At 42.0% G+C, this 21,107-nt stretch overlaps 1 protein-coding gene across 8 annotated transcripts in view; it reads right to left on the bottom strand.

Moving 5' to 3' along the window:
• Positions 1 to 21,107, bottom strand: part of LOC144684522 (NADPH--cytochrome P450 reductase-like) — a 99,755-nt gene that overhangs the window by 21,106 nt on the left and 57,542 nt on the right. For all 8 annotated transcript variants that reach the window (XM_078548389.1, XM_078548391.1, XM_078548390.1 and 5 more), the window contains 6 exons: positions 20,070 to 20,198; positions 13,136 to 13,285; positions 8,425 to 8,549; positions 3,081 to 3,170; positions 2,431 to 2,529; positions 229 to 345 (listed from right to left, as the gene is read on the bottom strand). In XM_078548389.1, the coding sequence (XP_078404515.1) occupies positions 229 to 345; positions 2,431 to 2,529; positions 3,081 to 3,170; positions 8,425 to 8,549; positions 13,136 to 13,285; positions 20,070 to 20,198 (710 nt within the window). The remainder of the gene's footprint in view (positions 1 to 228; positions 346 to 2,430; positions 2,530 to 3,080; positions 3,171 to 8,424; positions 8,550 to 13,135; positions 13,286 to 20,069; positions 20,199 to 21,107) is intronic.

Raw genomic sequence — 21,107 nt, 5'->3', positions numbered from 1 at the left:
ATTTGGAGGAAATAATAGCTCTGAATATTAATCATCCTCTGTTTCAAGCCAGTGTGTTTTTTTTTATATATGGTTCTCGCCACCTTTCTGGCTGTCTTGCTGTTGAAGTACTGTACTAATTTCTCCCTGCAATGTTTATGAACTTAATTCTCATTCAACAAAATTCAAAAGGGAACCCATAGTTTGAAGAAACCAGAGTCCAAATAACTAAAGTCTTTCATTCTTTACCTAATCTTCGAACCACTGATGTCCAGCTCCAGGTGCATGAGGTGCCGTTCTCCTCCCTTATTCAATTTCCGGTTCACTATCATAGATGCCAAAAATGGGTTCTTTGCATCAAAAGGCCTGAATTGGAAACAGCAGCATTTTTGAAACAAACATTAGAGTGGTGCGCACATCAAACAAAGGTAACACTACTCAATATCTGTGTCAGAAGATAACAAAATAGAAAGCCAGGGAAGGTGGGTGGTTTCCAAAATGATTCATCCAAGTAGTCATTTTATTTAGTGTCAGGAATAAACCTACCACTCACTCACCTCTTCTTCCTACATTCTAGGGGCCTTTAAAATTTAACTTCACACATTACAGCCCATATTTCTTGGCTTACTTCACCGTCTCTACTACTCCAACCTTGGTAGTGTCCCCCACTGTGACATCTTAGAATCATGCAACACGGAGGAGGCCATTCAGCCCATCGTGCTTGTACCAAATCTTTGAAAGAGCTGACCAATTTGTCCCACTCATTTTTCTTTGTACTGGGTGGACTACGATCTCCTGAGAACTGCTACCTTGACCATGGGCTACTTACACTTTAAAAGTCATTGAACTTTCCTGATGTTGTGAGTGGTCCATTTATCTTAATGCATGGTACATTTCAGATTGATGCATGGCAACACATGCACATACCTTAGAGGGAACGCTGCTGTCCTCGATAGTCCCATTTCCTTCTCTGCCTCTTGCGCATCCTGTCCCCTATCTCCTCTCCCACCTCCCTGTCCCATCTCATCCTATCCTACCCCCAGCTCAGCCCCACCCAGCCACTCACGTGCACCCCATCACCTCCCACCCCCATGGAAGGAGTCTCTCACAATCATAGTATCTTTTTCAAGTCAGTAACGAACCCAGTTTCTATCCAACATCTTACACACTAGTGAATGATTAAACACCTAGGATGGGAATTTTCACCAGAGACGTTCTCCGCACATTTGGTGAATTTATGGTGGAGAAGCATGATTAGCTCGGAAGGGAATTGCTCAACAAGATTGTTGTAGATGGTTCTGAAATTGGTGAGTGAATGAATAATCATAACTTAAACAAGACAAATTCCCACTTAACATATCAATCAGATTCACCTTTTGATGGAAGGACATTTTAATGCCTGTTCATATTTAAAATTTGAAATATATGGAACAAGCCAGGCTGAGACAGACAGTAGTGAACAGACCCTGCTATCCTCTCCATTCAGAAATGCCTTTGCAACTATTTAATGTAGTGAGCAAAGATCAATTCAGCTGTTTCCATAGTACCCCGATGCAGGCTGCAATATGCAAATAGGTGTTTTATGAATGTAAAACAGTGCACTGTTGCAATGGAAACAAGGAAAATTAAATGCTTTGTATGTCCAACATACTATAGGCATAAGTGTCACAAGATGCAAGTACAATTACATAGAACCTACAGTACGAGCATCATCCCAGTCTAATTACCTCTTCCTATTTTGCCCTGCATCACTCTATCCCTTTCTCCATCATGCATTCATTAAGCCTCCACTTAAATGCATCAATACTATTTGCTTCAGCTACATCACCTGGCAGAGTCTTACAATTCTGTCATTCTTGTGTGGTATCCAGAGGTCTCAGGGTTGTAGGGCTGGAAGATGTTTCAGGGATAGCGGGGGGTGAGGCCATGGAGTGATCTGAACAGAAGGGTGGGAAGGTGCTGCTGTACCAGGAGTCAATACAGGCTAGCAAGCACAAAGAGGCAAGTTAGGGTATAGGCAGTGGAGTTCTGAATAGCTACTGTATCTTTACAGCTAATGCTTATGTGCCTGGCGAGAACAGCATGCCCAAGTTTGTCTACGATCTCATCCCTTTCCTCTGGGAAATATCCTGCTGCTGGTATCCGTAAAGCAAAAAGATGAAAACAGACTTGGGGATCCTTAACTTCACAAACTGATTGTGGCACTGGCTGCATTTCAAAGTCAGCAACTGCGAGGCTCAAGATGACTGAGTTTTTGTGACAAGTACGTTAATCAGTATCAATAAGTGGAGTAGATCTGAGTACAGGCAGGAGAGCAACTAATTATCTTCGATATATGCATTGAAGTTAGTTTTACTGTTAGTTAAATTACATGGAAATAAAGTTAGCTGTTTTTGCAACACAAAGCAGGGACAACTGTAAAACTTCACAACAGTTTCTAACTTCACTTACGGTTTCTGAGTTTCATAAGCTTTCAGACGTCCCATCTCTCCAGTGTAGACTTTATTCATGTTCATGTCGTTATGCACCACCAGCTCATATTGACGGATGCTACAAAGCAGAAAGCCCAATGTTGTTTTTAAACTGGACCTACACAGTATGAACAGCCTGTATGCTTGGCAGGTGGTGTGAGATAAACTAGTCTTGGCTATCAAGTCATTAAGGTAGCTACTCCAAGCTTCCACAGCGGAAATGATAGTGACAATTATATTAACAATCTGTGACCAGGAAAGCAGCTTAAGTTGAAGACACTCTTAAAAACTCATCATAACTACACAGTTCATGCATTATGTATAATCAAATGTCAGACTTTGGTACTTTACACTCTAGCACAGTTAAATGTGTGAGTTAGCATGATTCTACACACTACTGAGCAAAGTTAACAACTATTAAAGGTTAACAATTTGATCGACAAATATTCTACTGAAGTAAACTGACCATCCAGGTTCACATGAATTGCTTTGGATGCAAAACTCTTTCCCTGTGCTGACTAGGATCAGTTCTATTTTGTTCTCCATCATTCAGCTGTTATTGGAATGATTGACAAATTGAAGAATTTACCCGGGCTAATATAAAACGCCATTTTTAAAAGGGGCACTCACCTGGAATCATCACCGGTGGCTTCCACACCAAAATGTTCACACACTGCTGGCCAGAACTGCTCCCGCCACATGATGAAATCCTCCTCCAGGCTAACAGGTATAAAAACATCTCAGATTTAATTAAACTGAAAACTCGTAGCAATGCTCATGGATTATGATTTCAGGCTTATCTGAAATAATGTGACAGCGTATTCTGAAAAAATTCCACATTCCATATTTCATCAGGTATCTAACAGTGGAGGGACACTATTCAATCCAACCCCAGCCTGAGCGCCATGCCACAGAAACAGAACTGGCTGCCACTCTGGAACGGCATTCTTTCTATTGACAGGATAATACTGCCTTGTATTTTGACTTGTGGGCAGAAAATGCATCCCTTAAACGGGAGGGGAGGGGCGTGGAAGGGAAAAGATTTTAAAATAAATTTGAAAGTGTGTCCTTGGTTAAAAAAGTTTTTTTTAAGTGAATGACCTTAGCCTCCTCAACAATCTTGCAGCAGTTGACGAAAGCAAACCTACACCCGACAATCCAAAAGTTGTCACCTTTTTATATATCTGCAAATGCAGACATCCAAGAGCCATAAAAATATCAATTCCCCAATTCAAATGACCTGTGCATTGGATTAAATGCAAACTCGCACCATGGTGACACAGTTTCTTTGAAGTGATGAAATATCAATATCAGAGCCCAGCTTCCAAAGGATAATGCAACAAAAAATATTTACTCATAATTAATTAGCAAAAAATGAAAAATCTCCTGAAATAATGACATCTTTACTACCTCAAAGCACCAGAGGACAAAGTCCTTAACAATTACACAGTAAAGACAATACCCTTTCTTTCTCACTTCAGCATACAGTTAGTTGTGTGGAATCAAATTGATATCTAAATAACTACATTACACCAGTGACTAACTACATTACAACAGTGACTACACTTAAGGCTTTGGGTCCTGTCAACACTGTGGCTGTAATACTGAAAACTTGTGCTCCAGAATTAACCAGGCCACTAGTCAAACTGTTCCAGTGCAGCTACAACATTGGGATCCACCCGACAATATGAAAGGTTTTCCAGGTATCTCCTATCCACAAAGAGCAAGACAAATGCAATCCAGACGATTACAGCCTCATTAGCCTACTTTCAATCATCAGCAAAGTAATGGAAGGTGTCATCGGCAGTGCTATCAAGTGGCATTTACTCACCAATAACCTGCTCACCTATGCTCAGTTTGCGTTCAGCCAGGGCCACTGCTCTGGACTTCATTACAGACTTGGCGCAAAGTGGAATTCAGCTATTTTGTCCAAGAGGTGAAGTGAGAGTAGCTACCCCTTGACATTAAGGCAGCATTTGACTGAGTACAGCATCAAGGAAAATTCAAATCAATAGGAATCGAAGGAAAGCTCTCCACTAGAACAAAAAGATGGCTGTGGTTGTTGGAGGTCAATCATCTCAGGCACAGGACCAGAGTAGTGTCGTAGGCCCAACCATCTTCAGTTTCAATGACCCTCCCTCCATCATAAGGACAGAGATGAGGATGCTCGCTGATGATTGCAATGTTCAGCAACACCTTAGATACTGAAGCACTTCATGCCCACATGCAGCATGACCTGCACAACATTCAGACGTCAGTTGGTAAGCGACATTTGTGCCACATTAATGCCAAGCAATGACCATCTCCAACAAGAGAGAATCTAACCATTTCCCTTGACATTCAATGGCACTATCTTTGCTGAATATTGGAGGTTACCATTGAGCAGAAATGGAACTGGGCCAACCATATAATTACTGGGGCTATAAGAGCAGCTCAGAAGCTGGGAATTCTGTGGTGAGCAACTCACCTCCTGACTCCCCAAAGCCTGTCGATCTATGAAGCAGAAGTTAGGAGAGTGATGGGATATTCTCTACTTGCTTGAATGAATGCAGCTGCAACAGCACTCAAGCTCAACAAAATTCAGGAGAAAGCAGCCTGCTTGATCAGCACCCCAGCCATCACCTTAAAACATTCACCTCCTCCACCATCAGGCACATTGGCAGCAGTGTGCAACATCTATAAGATGCACTATAGCAACTTGCCAACGTTCCTTCAACAGCACCTTCCAAACCTGAAACTTCTACAAGGGCAGCAGACGCATAGGAACACCACCATCTCCAAGTTCCCCTCCTGACTTGGAACTATATCTCTGTTCCTTCACTGTTGCTGGATCAAAATCCTGGAAATCCCTTCCAAACAGCACTGTAGGGGTGTACCGACACCACATGGACTGCAGCTGTTCAAGGCAGCGTCTCACCATTTGGCAGTAACATCCCGTGAACGTATTGAAAAACCGATCTCAGCATGCAGAAATGAACTACGAAACTACAGTCAGTCCCTGTTCTGACCCACTTACTTCCCTAATTCAGTTTTCCAGCCAAAGTCGACAAGGTTATCTTCAAAAATACAATAATTTATAGTTGATAATAGCACACATTTAAAAGCAGAAACATCCACCGAACTACCAACAACTTGGACTTACAAAACCACATTTAATGCAATTAAAAAAAACACTCCAAAGTGCTTCACAGGAGCCTCATAAAACAAAATTTAACACCAAGCCACAAAACCCAGTCAAAGGGGAAGATTTTAAGGAATACCTTAAAGGAGGAAAGGGAAGTAGAGAATCAGAGATTTAGGGAGGGATCTCCAGCTTAGGTCCTATGCAACTGAGCACAACTACCAATGGTGAACGATTAAAATCGGAGATGCTCAAGAGGATTGGAATAAGAGGAGCATGGATATCTGAGCTGTGGGGCTGAAGGAGATTACAGAAATAGAAAGAGAGGTCATGGGCAAGTTTTAAAATTGAGGCATTGCCTAACTGGGAGCTACGTAGGTCAGTGAGCACAGGGGTGATGGGTGAATAGCATTTGGTCCGAGTTGGCACACAAGCAGCAAGGTTTTGGATGGCCTCAAGTTTAGAGAGTAGAATGTGGAATGCTGGTCGGGAGTACAGTGCAATAGTCAAGTCTAAAGCTAACAAAGACATGGATGAGAGTTGCAGCAGTAACGAGCTAAGACAGGGGCAGAGTTACGGTGGGAATAGACAGTCTTAGTGATGGCATGTGGCAAGTAATTCACCTTGGGGTCAAATATGGCACCGAGCTCTCATGAGCAGTGTGGTTCAGATTCTGACAGTTGCCAGGCGGATGGATGGCTTTGATAGCAGGGAGCAGAGTTTGTGGCAGGGACTGAAGACAATGGTTTCAGTCTTCCCAATATTTTGTATTGGATGTTGGACAGGTGAGTGCATAGACAATGGAGTAGTCAAGGGAGTTTGTGACGCGGTAGAGCTAGATATTGTCAGCATGCAGGAGAAACTGATACTTTTCCAATGATGTCACCAAAGGGCAGCATATAGATGAGTAATAAGTGGAGGTCAAGGAGAGATCCTTGTGTGTGTGTGTGTGTGTGTGTGTGTGTGTGTGGGGTGGGGGAGGTGTTGTGCACCAGTGTGGGAACTGGAAGAGGAATCATTGCAGGTAATTCTCAGGCTTTGATTTGATGGTTTACAGCCAATAGAGTACTTTTGAATTGTAATCACTGTTGTAATGTAGGAAATTCTGCAGTCAATTTGCACACAGAAAGCTCCTGCAAACAGCGATGTGATAATGACAAATCATCTGTTCTGATGATGTCGACTAAGGGATAAATATTTGCCAGGATGCCAGGGATAACTCCCCTGCGCTTCTTTGAAATAGCGTCATGGGATCTTTGACATCTACTTGAGAGGGCAGATGGGGCATCTGTCTAACATCTCGTCCAAAAGACAACACTCCCTTAGTACTGCACCAGAGTGTCAGCCTGGAGAGGAAGAAGAGAGATAGTTTACCTTTTCCACAGTCACATAGGACATCATTTGTGACTTTGATAAGAGCCATTTTGGTATTATGGCACAGGCAGAAGTTTAATTGAAAAGGATTCAAACAAGGAATTCCAAAAAGATAGGCACAGATTGGGAAGCAACAACATACTCAAGGATTTTGAAGAGAAAAGGAAAGTTGGAGACGGGGCAGTAGCTTGTGCTGTTGAAGGTATCAAACGCAATCTCGCAAAATTTGAAAGGTCCACTTCACACACATGTCGGAAAATAGAATAGATGGTCAATATCTCACTCAGTACAACATACCTTATCATTTATAGCAGAACTGCCATTATCATTTTGAGAAGCGCATCAAACAAAGCAACTCAGAGCATTATACTTGTAATCCTTTGGCAATCATATCCTGACCTTTGCCTTTAAAAGGATGTCAGTAAAACTATATATTTGCAGCAGGCCTCTGGAGCTCTTTCCAGCAGCTGGTTAAAGATCAATACAGGCTCAGTTGGCGTGAGAAGGGGAATTTTTATCACTGTCATTATCAAGGACTTTGGCCTTTCTTATCTGAGATAGTAGCAATTTCCATTTTTTTAAAAATAAATCATTGGAAAGGGAAAGTTGACCCCTTAAGGTCACTTACCAATTTAGTCAGAAATGGAACAAAATACTCAGCAGGTCTGGCAACATCTGAAGAGAGACAAAAAGAGTTACTCTAGCAGGTAGATGACAGTTCTGATGAAAGGTCATCACCCTGAAACGTTAACTTTTTGTCCCTCCACAGATGCTGTAAAACCTGCTGAGTATTTCCAACATTTTCTATGTTCATTTCAGATTTCCAGCATCCATAGTATTTTGCTCTTGTATCAGTCAGAAATGGAACCAGTCATGTGCCAGGAGCAGTGCTTTTTTTTTGATAAGGAGCAAGTGTCTATATACCTTAAGCCACTGCAGAAGAATACCACCCTCGAGTATATGTGCAACCTCTGCTTACCATCAATATTAGAGATACAACTTGTTTGTTCGAAAGAACACTTGGCCACCCTCTCTCATTAATGTCTCAGTTCACTTGTTGCTATTTCTGAGGTATAGCATCGAAGCATGGCGCTTCAGATTTCAGCAATTAGCCTCTGCTCTCACTATTTTGCTACTGGTTCACCAAAACTACTGAACCAAGGTGTAACTGTAAAAGCATCAGCACCTTAGCCTCAGAAGTGGAAACCCTGATGTCCAGTCACTGCATGCTTTACATTTTAAACTATAAGACAAGAGTTGCATTTAAAAGAAAAATGAAGATGATTACTTTTTTTTAAAAACATTTGTAGTAGCATTCAAATACGAGGCTATTACAGCTCTCAATCTGGAATGACACTTTAGCTGGTGGTCTCATTTTCAGCAGGTGTAATATAAAAGACCCTTAAATCTGTATCACGGCTAGGAAACATTTTCCACCAGTGCCAAATGTACAGAAACTTGACCCATAAACGTACTCACTTGCCATCGTCATCTCCCAAACCAAGTTCGAAGATCCTTTCTGCTCCCAGTTGCTCCAGTCTCTTGTTTACATACTTTCCCATTGCATTAAAATGTTCATAAGTTTTATTTCCAAGCCCAAAGACCTAGAAGAAATAAAATTCTAAATTATATAGGACTTTGCACATCCTTTTTTGTTTTGGGGGTGGGGGGTGGGTCAGGTGAAGAGTTTGCACATTTTGAATCAATGCTCACAAGGGTTGACCTTTGCAAACAGACTTTTTATTGTTACTAACCAAAGTATTCAATATGTTTCAGTAATCCTGGGTGACTAGATACTAAGGGCAGTATACAGCTGAAAATTCAGACCACAGTAGCTAGTTGGGTAACCAAGTTCAACACTCAATCACTAAACCAAGTTCAACTCTCAATCACTGTGTGGAAAGTGTCCTGCACCTCTCCTTCCCTTCCATGGTCCCCAGTTTCAGCAGATTAAATCAATCCATCCTCTCATCAACCTGCCAGCAGAATTGTTGCTTGAGGCATTCCCCACATGTTTTCACTCTTCTGCAAACAGCCCAGTGCCCAGCCAAAGCGATATAACTCAGTATGCAGGGAAACCCAAAAGTATGACCGCAGCCTGGATATTAATGCCATGGCAAACGGTTTGGGTTAAAAATTTTACAATGGGGAATACAGTAATCCACTGTGCAAGCATCGAGGCTAACTTCAGTAACATATTTAAATCAGGCTCCAACAGTGCAATTGGGAGCTCGATTCAAATTTAACAATTGTGGGCTTCGTTTCCATGGGCTCAGGAAAGCTGGAAGTAAAAAAGGAGACACAGAGCTGCTTGTTCCACATTGTAAATGTTCTCTCTGTCCTGATTGCCAGGGGCAGTTTCCAAGGGTCCTGGTAGAAACTTTCTGGCTAAAAGCAAAATATTGCGGAAGCTGGAAATCTGAAATAAAAAAAAAGAGAAAATGCTGGAAAAACACAGCAGGTCTGACAGCATCTATGGAGAGAGAAACAGAGTTAACGTTTCGAGTCCGTATGACTTTTTAAAATATTCGTTCACAGGATGTGGGCTTTGCTGGCTGGGACAGCATTTATTGCCCATCCCTAGTTGCCCTTGAGAAGGTGGTGGTGAGCTGCCTTCTTGAACCGCTGCAGTCCACGTGGTGTAGGTACACCCGCCATTCTGTTAGGAAGGGAGTTCCAGGATTTTGACCCAGCAACAGTGAAGGAACAGCAATATATTTCCAAGTCAGGATGGTGACTGACGGAGGGGAACCTCCAGGTGGTGGTGTGCCCATCTATCTGCTCCCCTTGTCCTTCTAGATGGTAGTGGTCATGGGTTTGGAAGGTGCTGTCAAAGGAGCCTTGGTGAATTCCTGCAGTGCACCTTGTAGATGGTACACACCACTGCTACTGTGTGTCGGTGGTGGAAGGAGTGAATGTTTGTGGATGTGGTGCCAATCAAGCAGGCTGCTTTTTCCTGGACAGTGTCAAGCTTCTTGAGTGTTGTGGGAGCTGCACTCATCCAGGCAAGTGGGGAGTATTCTAGCACACTCCTGACTTGTGCCTTGTAGATGGTGGAGAGGCGTTGGGGAGTTAGGGAGCGAGTTACTCGTTGCACGATTCCTAGCCTCTGACCTGCTCTTGTAGCCACAGTATTTATATGCTTAGTCCAGTTCAGTTTCTGATCAATGGTAACCTCCAGGATGTTGATAGTGGGGGATTCAGTGACAGTAATACCACTGAACATCAAGGAGCGATGGTTAGATCCTCTCTTGTTGAAGATGGTCATCGCCTGACACTTGTGTGATGCGAAATGTTACTTGCCACTTGTCAGCCCAAGCCTGGATATTGTCCAGATCTTGCTGCATTTGGACATGGACTGCTTCTGAGGAGTCGCAAATGGTGAACACTGTGCAATCAGCAGCAAATATCCCCACTTATGACCTTATGATGGAAAGAAGGTCATTAATGAAGCAGCTGAAGATGGTTGGGCTGAGGACACGACCCTGAAGAGCTCCTGCAGTGATGTCCTGGAACTGAGATGACTGACCTCCAACAACCACAACCATCTTTGTGCTAGGTGTGACTCCAACCAGCAGAGAGTTTTCCCCCTGATTCCCATTGACTCCAGTTCTTCTAGGGCTCCATAATGCCACACTCGGTCAAATGCGGCCTTGATGTCAAGGGCAGTCACTCTCACCTCGGGAGTTCAGCACTTTTGTCCATGTTTGAACCAAGGCTGTAATGAGGAGCTGAGTGGCCCTGGCGGAATCCAGACTTGGCGTCAGTGAGCAGGTTATTGCTCAGCAAGTGCCGCTTTGCAGCATTGTTGATGACACTTTCCATCACTTTACTGATGATCAAGAGTATACTGATGGGGCGGTAATTGGTCGGGTTGGATTTGTCCTGCTTGTGTGTGCAGGACATACCTCTGCAATTTTCCACATAGCTGGGTAGATGTCAGTACTGAAACAGCTTGGCTAGGTCACGGCAAGTTCTGGAGCACAAGTCTTCAGTACTATTACCAGAATATCGTCAAGACACATAGCCTTTGCAGTATCCAGTGCCTTCAGCCGTTTCTTAATATCAAGTGGAGTGAATCGAATTGGCTGAGAACTGGCATCTGTGATGCTGGGGACCTCCAGAGGAGGCCGAGATGGATCATCCACTCGGCACTTCTTGCTGAAGATTGTTGCAAATGCTTCAGATACACCTTTTGCATGTGATGGTAATGGGCATTGAAGTCCCACATCTGTGTCCTTGCCACCCTCAGTGCTTCCTCAGAGTGATGTTCAACATGAAGGAGCACTGATTCATCAGCTGAGGGAGGGCTGAATGTGGTAATCAGCAGGAGGTTTCTTTGCCCATGTACGACCTGGTGCCATGAGACTTGATGTTGAGGACTCCCAAGGCAACTCCCTCCCAACTGTATACCACTGTGCCGCCACCTCTGCTGGGTCTGTCCTGCCGGTGGGACAGGACATACCCAGGGGTGGTGATGGTGGAGTCTGGGACATTATCTGTAAGATATGATTGATTCCATGACGATGATTCTTATCAGGCTGTTGCTTGACTGTCTGTGAGACAGCTCTCTTAATTTGGGCACTAACCCCCAGATGTTAGTAAGGAGGACTTTGCAGGGTCGACAGGGCTGAGATTGCCGGTGTCGTTTCTGGTGCCTAGGGGGTCCCATCCGGTTTTATTCCTTTTTTGTGACTTTGTAGTGGTTTGATACATCTGAGTGGCTTGCTAGGCCATTTCAGAGGGCATTTCAGAACCACATTGTTGTGGGTCTGGAGTCACATGTAGGCCAGATCAGATAAGGACAGCCCCTCTTAAAGAGAATGAGTGGGTTTTCACAACAATTGACAATGGTTTCATGGTCATCATTTGACTTTTAATTCCTAATTTTTATTGAATTCAAATTTGACAAAGATGCCATGGGCACAGGACAAAGGGGGTGTTAATGGTAGTGTTAAAGACTAAAAGGAGGTGCTGATAGTGGCATAAAGGTAAGATAGCAGAACAAGGGTCAGCACTTTGAAAGCAAAACATAAGAACAAGTGACAGATGAGTGTGTGTGTGTGCACGCGTGTGTGGCGGCGTTGGGGGGGGGGGGGGAAATAAAAAAAGGAATAATTGGATTAAAAAGGGGTAAAGATGGAGGAGAGCTCATGGTCTGAAGTTGTTGAACTCAATGTTAATTTCAGAAGGCTGTAAAGTGCCTAATCGGAAGATGAGGTGCTGTTCCTCTAGTTTTCGTTTGGCTTCACTGGAACATTGTAACAGGGAAAGGACTGACATGTGGGCAAGATGGTGAGTTGAAATGGCAAGCGAAGGAAGGTCTGGGTCATGCTTGCAGACTGAGCGAAAGTGTTCCGCAAAGCGGTCACTCAGTCTGCGCTTAGTCGCCCCAATGTAGAGGAAAAACCTTCTGGCACTGGTTTTCCTACCCGGCAACAGGCAGCTGCTGGGAAGGTAAAGGGACAAAAATATAAGGTTCTACTTGACAGGAACTTCAAGCCCCCAGCCTTGCTGGGTTTTGCCCACATACCACTGCTTCCTCCTCACCTCTCCACAAATATTGGGGCTTGGGACTCTACTGCAGCAGTTCTCGCCTAGGGAAGCGTCATTGGAACATAGGAATTGCTGTGCAGTGCCAATGATAGTCAGCAACTCTTGCTGGTGGTTATTCATGGCAATGAATCTTCACAACAGACTCAGACATGGTATGTGGAAAGCCCCACAAATGGAGAGCTTTGGGAACCTGAGGTCCTAAATCACCTGTTTCCCCACCGCGCCACCCCCACCCCAAGCATGCAACACCTGCCACATGTCATGGCTGAAATTCCGATTGTATTCCAAGCTGCTTTTATGAAGTCCAATTCTTAGGAATTACACCCTATCGAAATCTCAAGAAACTAAAACATTACTACTTATGGTAAATTGGCTTGTGATGCATTATTTTGTAATTTTTTTCTACACTTGCAATAAACATTTTAAAAGATTATTTTTTATTAATAGGAAATACCAGGTCTCATATCAAAATAAATCACATCCTGATGAGAACATACCACAAGCCACATTCTATTAAACACAGATTACACAAAATCCCCAGTCTCCTGAAGGTTCCTTTGAAATTATCTCCATAGATTAGGTTATACAAGCCTTCTAAAGCCAGAAATCCCTGTATATTTTCCATAATACTTACTGCATATTTCACACCAGACAGATCTAGATTAGTCTCTTGCATCCAGTCATAGAAGTCCTGTGCATTGTCAGTGGGATCGCCTTCTCCATATGTAGCCATGCAGAATATTGCCAGTGAGTTTTCTAATTCTGTAAATCGGTTTAACTCAGACTGAAAGGGATAGAAAATTACACCTAACTCAGTCGAATGTAAAATACAATAATTGGAACTGTACCTCATCACATCCTCAGGCCATTGTCAAGTACTTAACAAGCAATGGATTACTTTTGAAGTGTAATCATTGTTGCCAGGTAGTTAAGCATTGCAGCCAATTTACATAAATTGATGCCCCACACGCAGTAAATAAATACATGTTCAGATATCGGTTTTGGAATATCACTGAAAAGAGAAGCATGTTGCCAAAGCTTATTGCCTTGCATTCATCAGAACAAACACAAGAATTCCAAATTTCAAATGACCACAACAATTTATACTTCAGGAGGAGGGTGCTGATTGGTTGGCAGTCTACTATGAGTTGGCTGAGGAGTTGCCATGGAGAAAGCAACAGGGAACTATAAGTTCCCATTCAAAAAAAGGTGCAAGACTTGAACATATTTCTTTTGTTTGCAGAGAAAGGGTCCCTGCATATAAATGTACGTCGCTTCTAGCGAGGTTGAATGAGCCACGTTATGAGCTTGACTGATTATCACACCGGCACTACAATTCATACACACTGTTGCTCAGTGATGGCAGCATCCAGTCAGTGGAAAATACTACTTGCCGTGGCCACTACTTTCGGACCTGAAAAGTGCGCAGTCTACCCCAAATTGTCCTGGAAAGACAAAGTATCTCAAAAATTTGAGCAACAGATTAAGCAAGTCTTTTCATGCTGCTATTATGTAGTGGCTACGGCTAACAGGATAATGCCAACAGTCCAAAAAGACATTTCTGCCTGCCAATTGAGCAACGTCATGTATGGATTTCAATGCTATGATCTGCTTCCAGGGTCATAGAGCTTCTGAAAGTCACTAAGCTTTGGCCTCAAAAGGTCAGAGTTGAGTACAAGGAGCTCCTTTTTTGGGACAGGTCTTACTTCAAGGTGACTCATTATCGTGTTTTGTCAAAACACCATTTTTACCGCATGCTGGTGCGACAACTGTAGATATTTGGACATTTGTTCTTTGTACATCAGCTGCTTGCAAAATTCCCCATTTAACTTTACTACACATCAATGCCTCCTATTTGGACTGTATGCAGACACTGGCCAGGTACGAACAAAAAGTAACAAAAGATTTTTTTAAAGCACAACATAATAAAAATATTATGATGCTGAAAATACAAATTTCAACCAGCATTCGAAAGACAGATTAATGTTTTGGGTGCATTCAATTATCAGAATTTACCAATTTTTTATTTCCAGCTAAAGTAGTAAAGGATGCAACATTGCTCCATTGTGTGAACCCTCGCCTTCATAATACCTACCTGTATTGCATGGTTTTTTTGTATGATGGGAAAGCATTAGAACCATACACATACTACAGTTTCAAATACTAAACCACAATGATTCTTTGAGTACTACTGCAGAGTGCAAGCTGCACCATACACATTTGTGACTGTGATATTGTGATAGCTATGACCAGATTTTTGCACATATGTATAAACACACTTTGCACTATGTACTCTACCCAGTTTTCATGCATCACTGGTCATTCCCATCACATTCATAAATCAGCTTAATATCTCGAGCATAGGTCTTTTGTCTGATTGCACTCTTTTAGAAGGATCTATGTTTGAGCCTCGACTCTTTACAACCTACGTCAATGACTTAATGAGGGGATCAATATCCAAGTTTGCTGACAATACAAGGTTAGGTGGGAAAGTAAGGAAAGATGAGGATACAAAAAAGGTTGCAAGGGGATATAAACAGGTTAAATCAGTGGACAAAAGCAGGTCAAATGAAATATGTGGAGAAATGTGAAGCCATTCACTTTGATGGGAAAAATGGAAAAGTAGAGCAATTTTTTAAATAATGAGAGAAATGTTGGTATGGGAAGGACCATTCACAGAACGCCAACATGAAGGTACAGCAAGCAATTCATAAACAAATGGTATGTTAGCCTTTATCATAAAGGAATTAGTATATAAGAGTAAAGAAGTCTTACTACAATTATAACAACCTTGGTGAACATAAGAAATCAGAGGAGTCGGCCAATCATTAAGATCTTGCAGATCTTCCACATAGAGTCACCGTCCTACACTTCTCTAAACCCTCCAATTCCCTTGGTATTCGAAAATCTTCCTCCGTCTTGAATATCCTAAATGACTAAGAACCTATAATGCTCTGGGGTAGAAAATTCCAAAGATTCAACTCTTTGAAGAAATTTATCATCTCAGTCCTAAATCGCACACCCCTTATTCTGAGATTGAGATGTCTATTTCTAGACTCCCCAGCCAAGGAAAATATCCTCAGGCTATCTACCCTTAAGGGCTTTAAGCTTCAATGACGTCACCTTGCATTCTTCTAAACTATGGGAAATATAGGGCTAATCTACTCAATTTCTTCTCACACTAACAGCTTGAGATGGATGCTCACCTCAAATCTTTTGTTTCTTTTGGCGGTATTGGCAGGGGTAGAGGCTTGTTGTTACTGAACCCAATATCATGAATGAGGGAATTTGTAATTCAATCCAGATGGTTGTGCTGTTGTCCATTTCCCACTCCTGTAGATTCCAGTGAACTGGGATTTGGGGCACAGGCAAAACAATTGGCAATTTTATCACTTGGTCTTCTGCTTGGCTACATTAGGGCGAACGTTAAAAACCTTGTTGAGATTTGTTTCTCTGTTCACCAGTTTCAGCTGGTAAAATTTCTTGTCCATTATATTTTTTTCATGAGCTCACCCCATTCTGTAATTATCTTTTAACTCTTGATCAGCAGTACATCCTCTACTCTTGACACTCTGCTATTGTATTTTACATGAGTTTCTTCAAATAAGAATTCCAAAGTAGAAATTTAACCCTTCAAGAGTTCCTGAGATTTGAGACCACACCTGGAATACCTGTGTAGAGGTTTGGTCTCCTTTCCTAAGGAAGGATATCGCTGCCCTAGGGGAAGTGCAAAGGTTCACTGGATTGATTCCTGGGATGAGGGGATTGTCCCTCAGAGAGTTAGGCTAGGCTTACACCCCCTTGAGCTTGGAAGAAAGAGATGTGATCTAATTGAAACATAAAATTCTTAAGGGACTAAGCAAGGCAGGTGCTGAGAAAGTGTTTCCCTTGGCTGGGGTGTCTAGAATGCAACGGGGGGCAGGAGTGGGGAAAAGAGTGGTCAGCCATATAGGGCTGAGATCAGGAGTAATTTCTTCACTCAAAGGGTTGTGAATCTTTAGAATTCTCTACCCAGAGAGCTGTGGATACTTAAGAGTATATTAAAGACTGAGACTGATAGATTTTTGGGTATTATGGAAATCAAGGGGTATGAGATGCCAGGAAGGTGGTGTTGAGATAGAAGATCAGCCATAATATTAAATACAGGGTAAGCTCAAGGGGTCAAATGGGTTTCTTGTGCTTCTATTTTTTAAAGTAGAAACTAAAAAATTTGCAATTCTATGCACCAATTTCTTTATTCAGTGAAGATGCCATGCAACACAGACTAAAAATGTGCAGAGTTTCATCCCTGCTCTATAGAGTGAGAGGATATCAGCTAATGAAGTGGTAGGGGAACATCAACAGGTCTCAGACTGGTAGCAGTGATCACAGCTGGATATGCTCAAATCAGAGGTGAAATCCCTGTAGCTGAACAACCTGACAACATAGTTAAGCCTCAGATGCATAATGGCCACCCAGACAAGGAACCAGACAGTAATAGGTACCTGCTGAATCCAACCCAAAATATTCTTCATACGAGAGGACGAAAAGCAAAGGAAAAACATTTCTGCTTTTAGGTGAATTTCTCTGATCAAACCGGGTGATAATCAGCCTATATTATGCTGAGGCCCATTCCTCAGTTAAAATGGCAGCTGTATTCACGAATTGGAGAGCAGATTAATTGGTTCAGGTTTCACCGTTCAGAGTTCACACCACGCACTCCCAGCTGGTAGAAGTGCTGAACTGAGTTGCAGAAGATGGGGGTTCATTAAGTAAATCATGCACCTACCAGAAACCGCTGAGAGTAGCCTGGTAGGAAATCAGCCCCTTCCTCTTTAAACACAAGGTTACTGGAAAATGAAACTAAATTGCAGAACGGGGACAATTTATTAATAAAAACATTTTAGATATATCTACAGTACAGCAACGGCCTGGTGCCCTGTTGGCCTTACAAGACCTCAGAGTCTGCCAAATGAACTTAATTTTTAAATTGCTAATTTATTGCATTTAAAAATTTGTGTTAAATACTGTTTAAGTGTTACATTCTCTGAATAACTCCTATTTCATGAATTATTTTTTTTTTAATAACAACTGATGATGCAAATTGTTAAGTGAACATACATAGGAGCAGAAGCAGGCCATTCGGCCCCTCGAGCCTGCTCTGCCATTCAATAAGATTATACTGATCTGTTTGTGTTTCAAGTTCTACATTCCCATCTACCACTGATACCTTCGATTCCCTTGCCCAACAAGAATCTATCTACCTCAGCCTTAGAAATATTCAGTGACCTTGCTTCCACTGGCAGAGTTCCAAAGTTGCACAACCCTCAAAAATTTCTCCTCATCTCTGTCCTATAAGGGCGACCCCTAATTTTAAAACAGTGCCCCCTAGTTCTAGGCTCACCCACAAAAGGAAACATCCTTTCCACATCCACCTTGTCAAGACCATTCAGGATCTTGTATATTTCAATCAAGTCACCCCTCACTCTTCTAAACTCCAGTGGAAACAAGCCCAGCCTGTCCAACCTATCCACATAAGACAACCAGCTCACTCCAGGTATCAACCTAGTACACCTCCTCTGAACCGCCTCCAACACATTTACATCCGTCCTTAAATAAGGAGAGCAAAACTGCACACAGTATTCGAGATGCGATCTCACCAATGCCCAGTATAACTGAAGCGTAACACCCTTGCTTTTACGTTCAATTCCTCTTGTAACAAAGGATAGCATTCCATTAGCCTTCTTTGTTATGTGCTGTACCTGCATACTAACTTTTTGTGACTCATGCACGAGAACACCTAGATCCTTCTGCACCTCAGAATTCTGCAGTCGCTTTCTATTTAAGTAATACTCTGCTTTTTTATTCTTCCTGCCAAAGTGAACAACTTCACATTTTCTCTGCCAAAATTTTGCCCACTCACAACCTATTTATATCCGTCTGCAAACTCCTTCTGTCTTCTTCACAACAAATACTTTCCTACCTATCCTTCTGTCATCTGCAATTTAGCTACCATGCCTTCGCTCCATCACATAAGTCATTGATGTAAATCGTAAAAAGTTGAGGCCCCAGCACAGACCCCTACACTAATCACATCCTGCCAATCAGACAAACATCCATTTATGCATACTGTGTTATCTGCCAGCCAGCCAATTTTCTATTCAGGCTAATGTGTTGCCCCCTACATCATGAGCTTTTATTTTCCGCAATAACCTTTGATGTGGTAGCTTATCAAATGCCTTCTGGAAATCCAAGTACAGTATGTCTACAGGCTCCCTTTTACCCACAGCACATGTTACTCCTTCAAAGAACTCTAATAAATTGGTCAAACATGATTCCCCTTTCACAAAACCAGGCTGACTCTTCCCAATTACCTTGAGTTTTTCTAAGTGCCCTACTATAATCTGTTTAATGGTCGATCCTAACACTTTCTCATGACAGACGTCAAGCTAACTGTCCCATAATTTCCTATTTTCTGCCTCCCTCCCTTCTTGAATAGAGGGGCTATATTTGCTACTTTCCAGTCTGATGGAACCTTTCCAGAATCTAGGGAATTTTGGAAAATTAACACCAGCACATCTACTACCTCATTAGCCACCTCTTTTAAGACTCTAGAACGAAGTCCATCTGGATCGTTGTCAGCCCGCAGCTCCATCAGTTTGCTCAGTACTGCTTCTCTAGTAATTGTAATTTCACCAAGTTCCTCTCTCCCCTCCACCTCCCGATTCACAGCTATTACAGAATGTTTTTTGTATCTTCTATAGTGAAGACAAGCAAAATATTTGTTCATTTCATCCTCCATTTCCTTATTATCTATTATCTCCCCATTCTCACTCTCCAGAGGATCAGCACTCACTTTACGTATTCTTTTCCTGTTTAAATACCTGTAGAAACTCTAGCTATGCGTTTTTACATTTCTAGCTAGCTTTTTACTCTAATTTCTTTCCACTGATTAACCTTAGTCATTCTCTGCTGTTGTTTATATTATGACCAATTATCTGACCTGCCATTCACCTATGTGCAGTTATATGCTTTTTCCTTACGTTTGGTGCTTTCTTTAGTTAACCACGGACGGTTAACTTTAGAATTTTTCTTTATAGTAGGAACGTACTTATACCGAGTATTATGAAATACCCCCTTAAATGTCTGTCACTACTTCTCTATTGATCTATCCCCTAGCCTCGTATCCCAATTAGCTTCTGCTAGCTCAGCTTTCATGCCCACATAGTTGCCCTTGCTTTTATTGCTAATTTATTCCATTTAATAAATGAAGTATTCAAGAACCCTAATTAAATCTACTGGATAATTAACTCTTTTTTGAAAGAGGTGGACCTGTGTCTTTTGTGTGGATCTCCTGAGTGAAGGGGAGGACAGAGAAAAAGCTAGAGACACAAAAGTGTAATATGGAGTAAAGGGTGTAGAGAGAACAGGAGACATCTAGAGTCATTGTTAGAAGAGAGACAGAACTTCTTAAAAACTTATGCAATGCATTGGAAATTACCATTTATATTTTATACATATACATCCATTATCAGCTTTGGTTCAGTTCTCCTAAGAGTTCTTTATGGTCATCAAAGCGTGGTACCAACCATATCGTATTCCTCTGGATCGGTAGCCATTCCTCGCATTCCGTACCGCTGAGCGTCTTTTGAGAGCCTGTTGGCAAACTCTTCCGCTGTTCCTGTTTGAGAGCCGTAAAACACAACTATGTTTTTTCCCTGTAAGGAGGAATGTAAAAACAAGCACAAAACAACACTTCAGAATGTCTGAAATTAGTGCATAGCATTCTAAGCAATTAGCATAACATGGACACATGGGGTGTGACTTTTTTCATCTGGAGAATCGGATACGATCAGGAACTAGAAGCACAATCTCAAACTTCTGAAGTAGAATAGTACAGGCTGTAGTAGAAAAGGATTAAAATACACAGATTTTTGATGAGAACAGGACTGAGCTCAACTGATGTTCTATAATTGAACAGCTTGCTGACATTACCTGTCAAGGTATTCATGGAACAGTTAGTCATTTCCTCAAGGGACTGGAGGATGCATATGGAACCTTAATTCAGGAAGAGATAGTTGCTTAAGGACAAGGGTGAATACTGGAAGGGAAAAATAAAAGGACTAATGAAAGGAAAGTAGTGGTTTGGATGCAGAATTAGCTCAGAGACAGGAAGCAAAGGGTGGTGACAGATGAATGGTTTTCAGAATGGGAGGTAGTTTGCAGTGGTGTTCTCCAAGAGTCAGTTTTGGGTTCAGTGCCCTTTTCACTTTTTAGAAACAACTGAGCCCAGATGTTACGAAACTCGAGGACAGTTGTAGGCTTCAGGGTGACGGGATGGTGAAAATGGGTAGAAGCATGGAAAATTGAATTCAATGCAGAGAATTTGAAATGATACATTTTAGGTGCACTAATAGGGAAAGACAGTATACTACAGGTATCATGATTTTGAGAAGTGTAAATGAGCAGAGACCTTGGTGTCCATTTATACGAATCCTCGTGCATATACCTGAAAGGCGGCGGGGGTGGGGGGGGGGGGGAGCAAGTTGATAAGATGGTTAAATAAAGCAGAGTTACTTTGTTTATAAATAGAATACAAAAAGGTAAGTGATCATGTTGGAACTTTA

This window comes from Cetorhinus maximus, chromosome 9 (assembly GCF_964194155.1).
Source record: "Cetorhinus maximus chromosome 9, sCetMax3.hap1.1, whole genome shotgun sequence".
NCBI lineage: Eukaryota > Metazoa > Chordata > Chondrichthyes > Lamniformes > Cetorhinidae > Cetorhinus > Cetorhinus maximus.
This window is presented reverse-complemented; position numbering and strand designations above follow the sequence as displayed.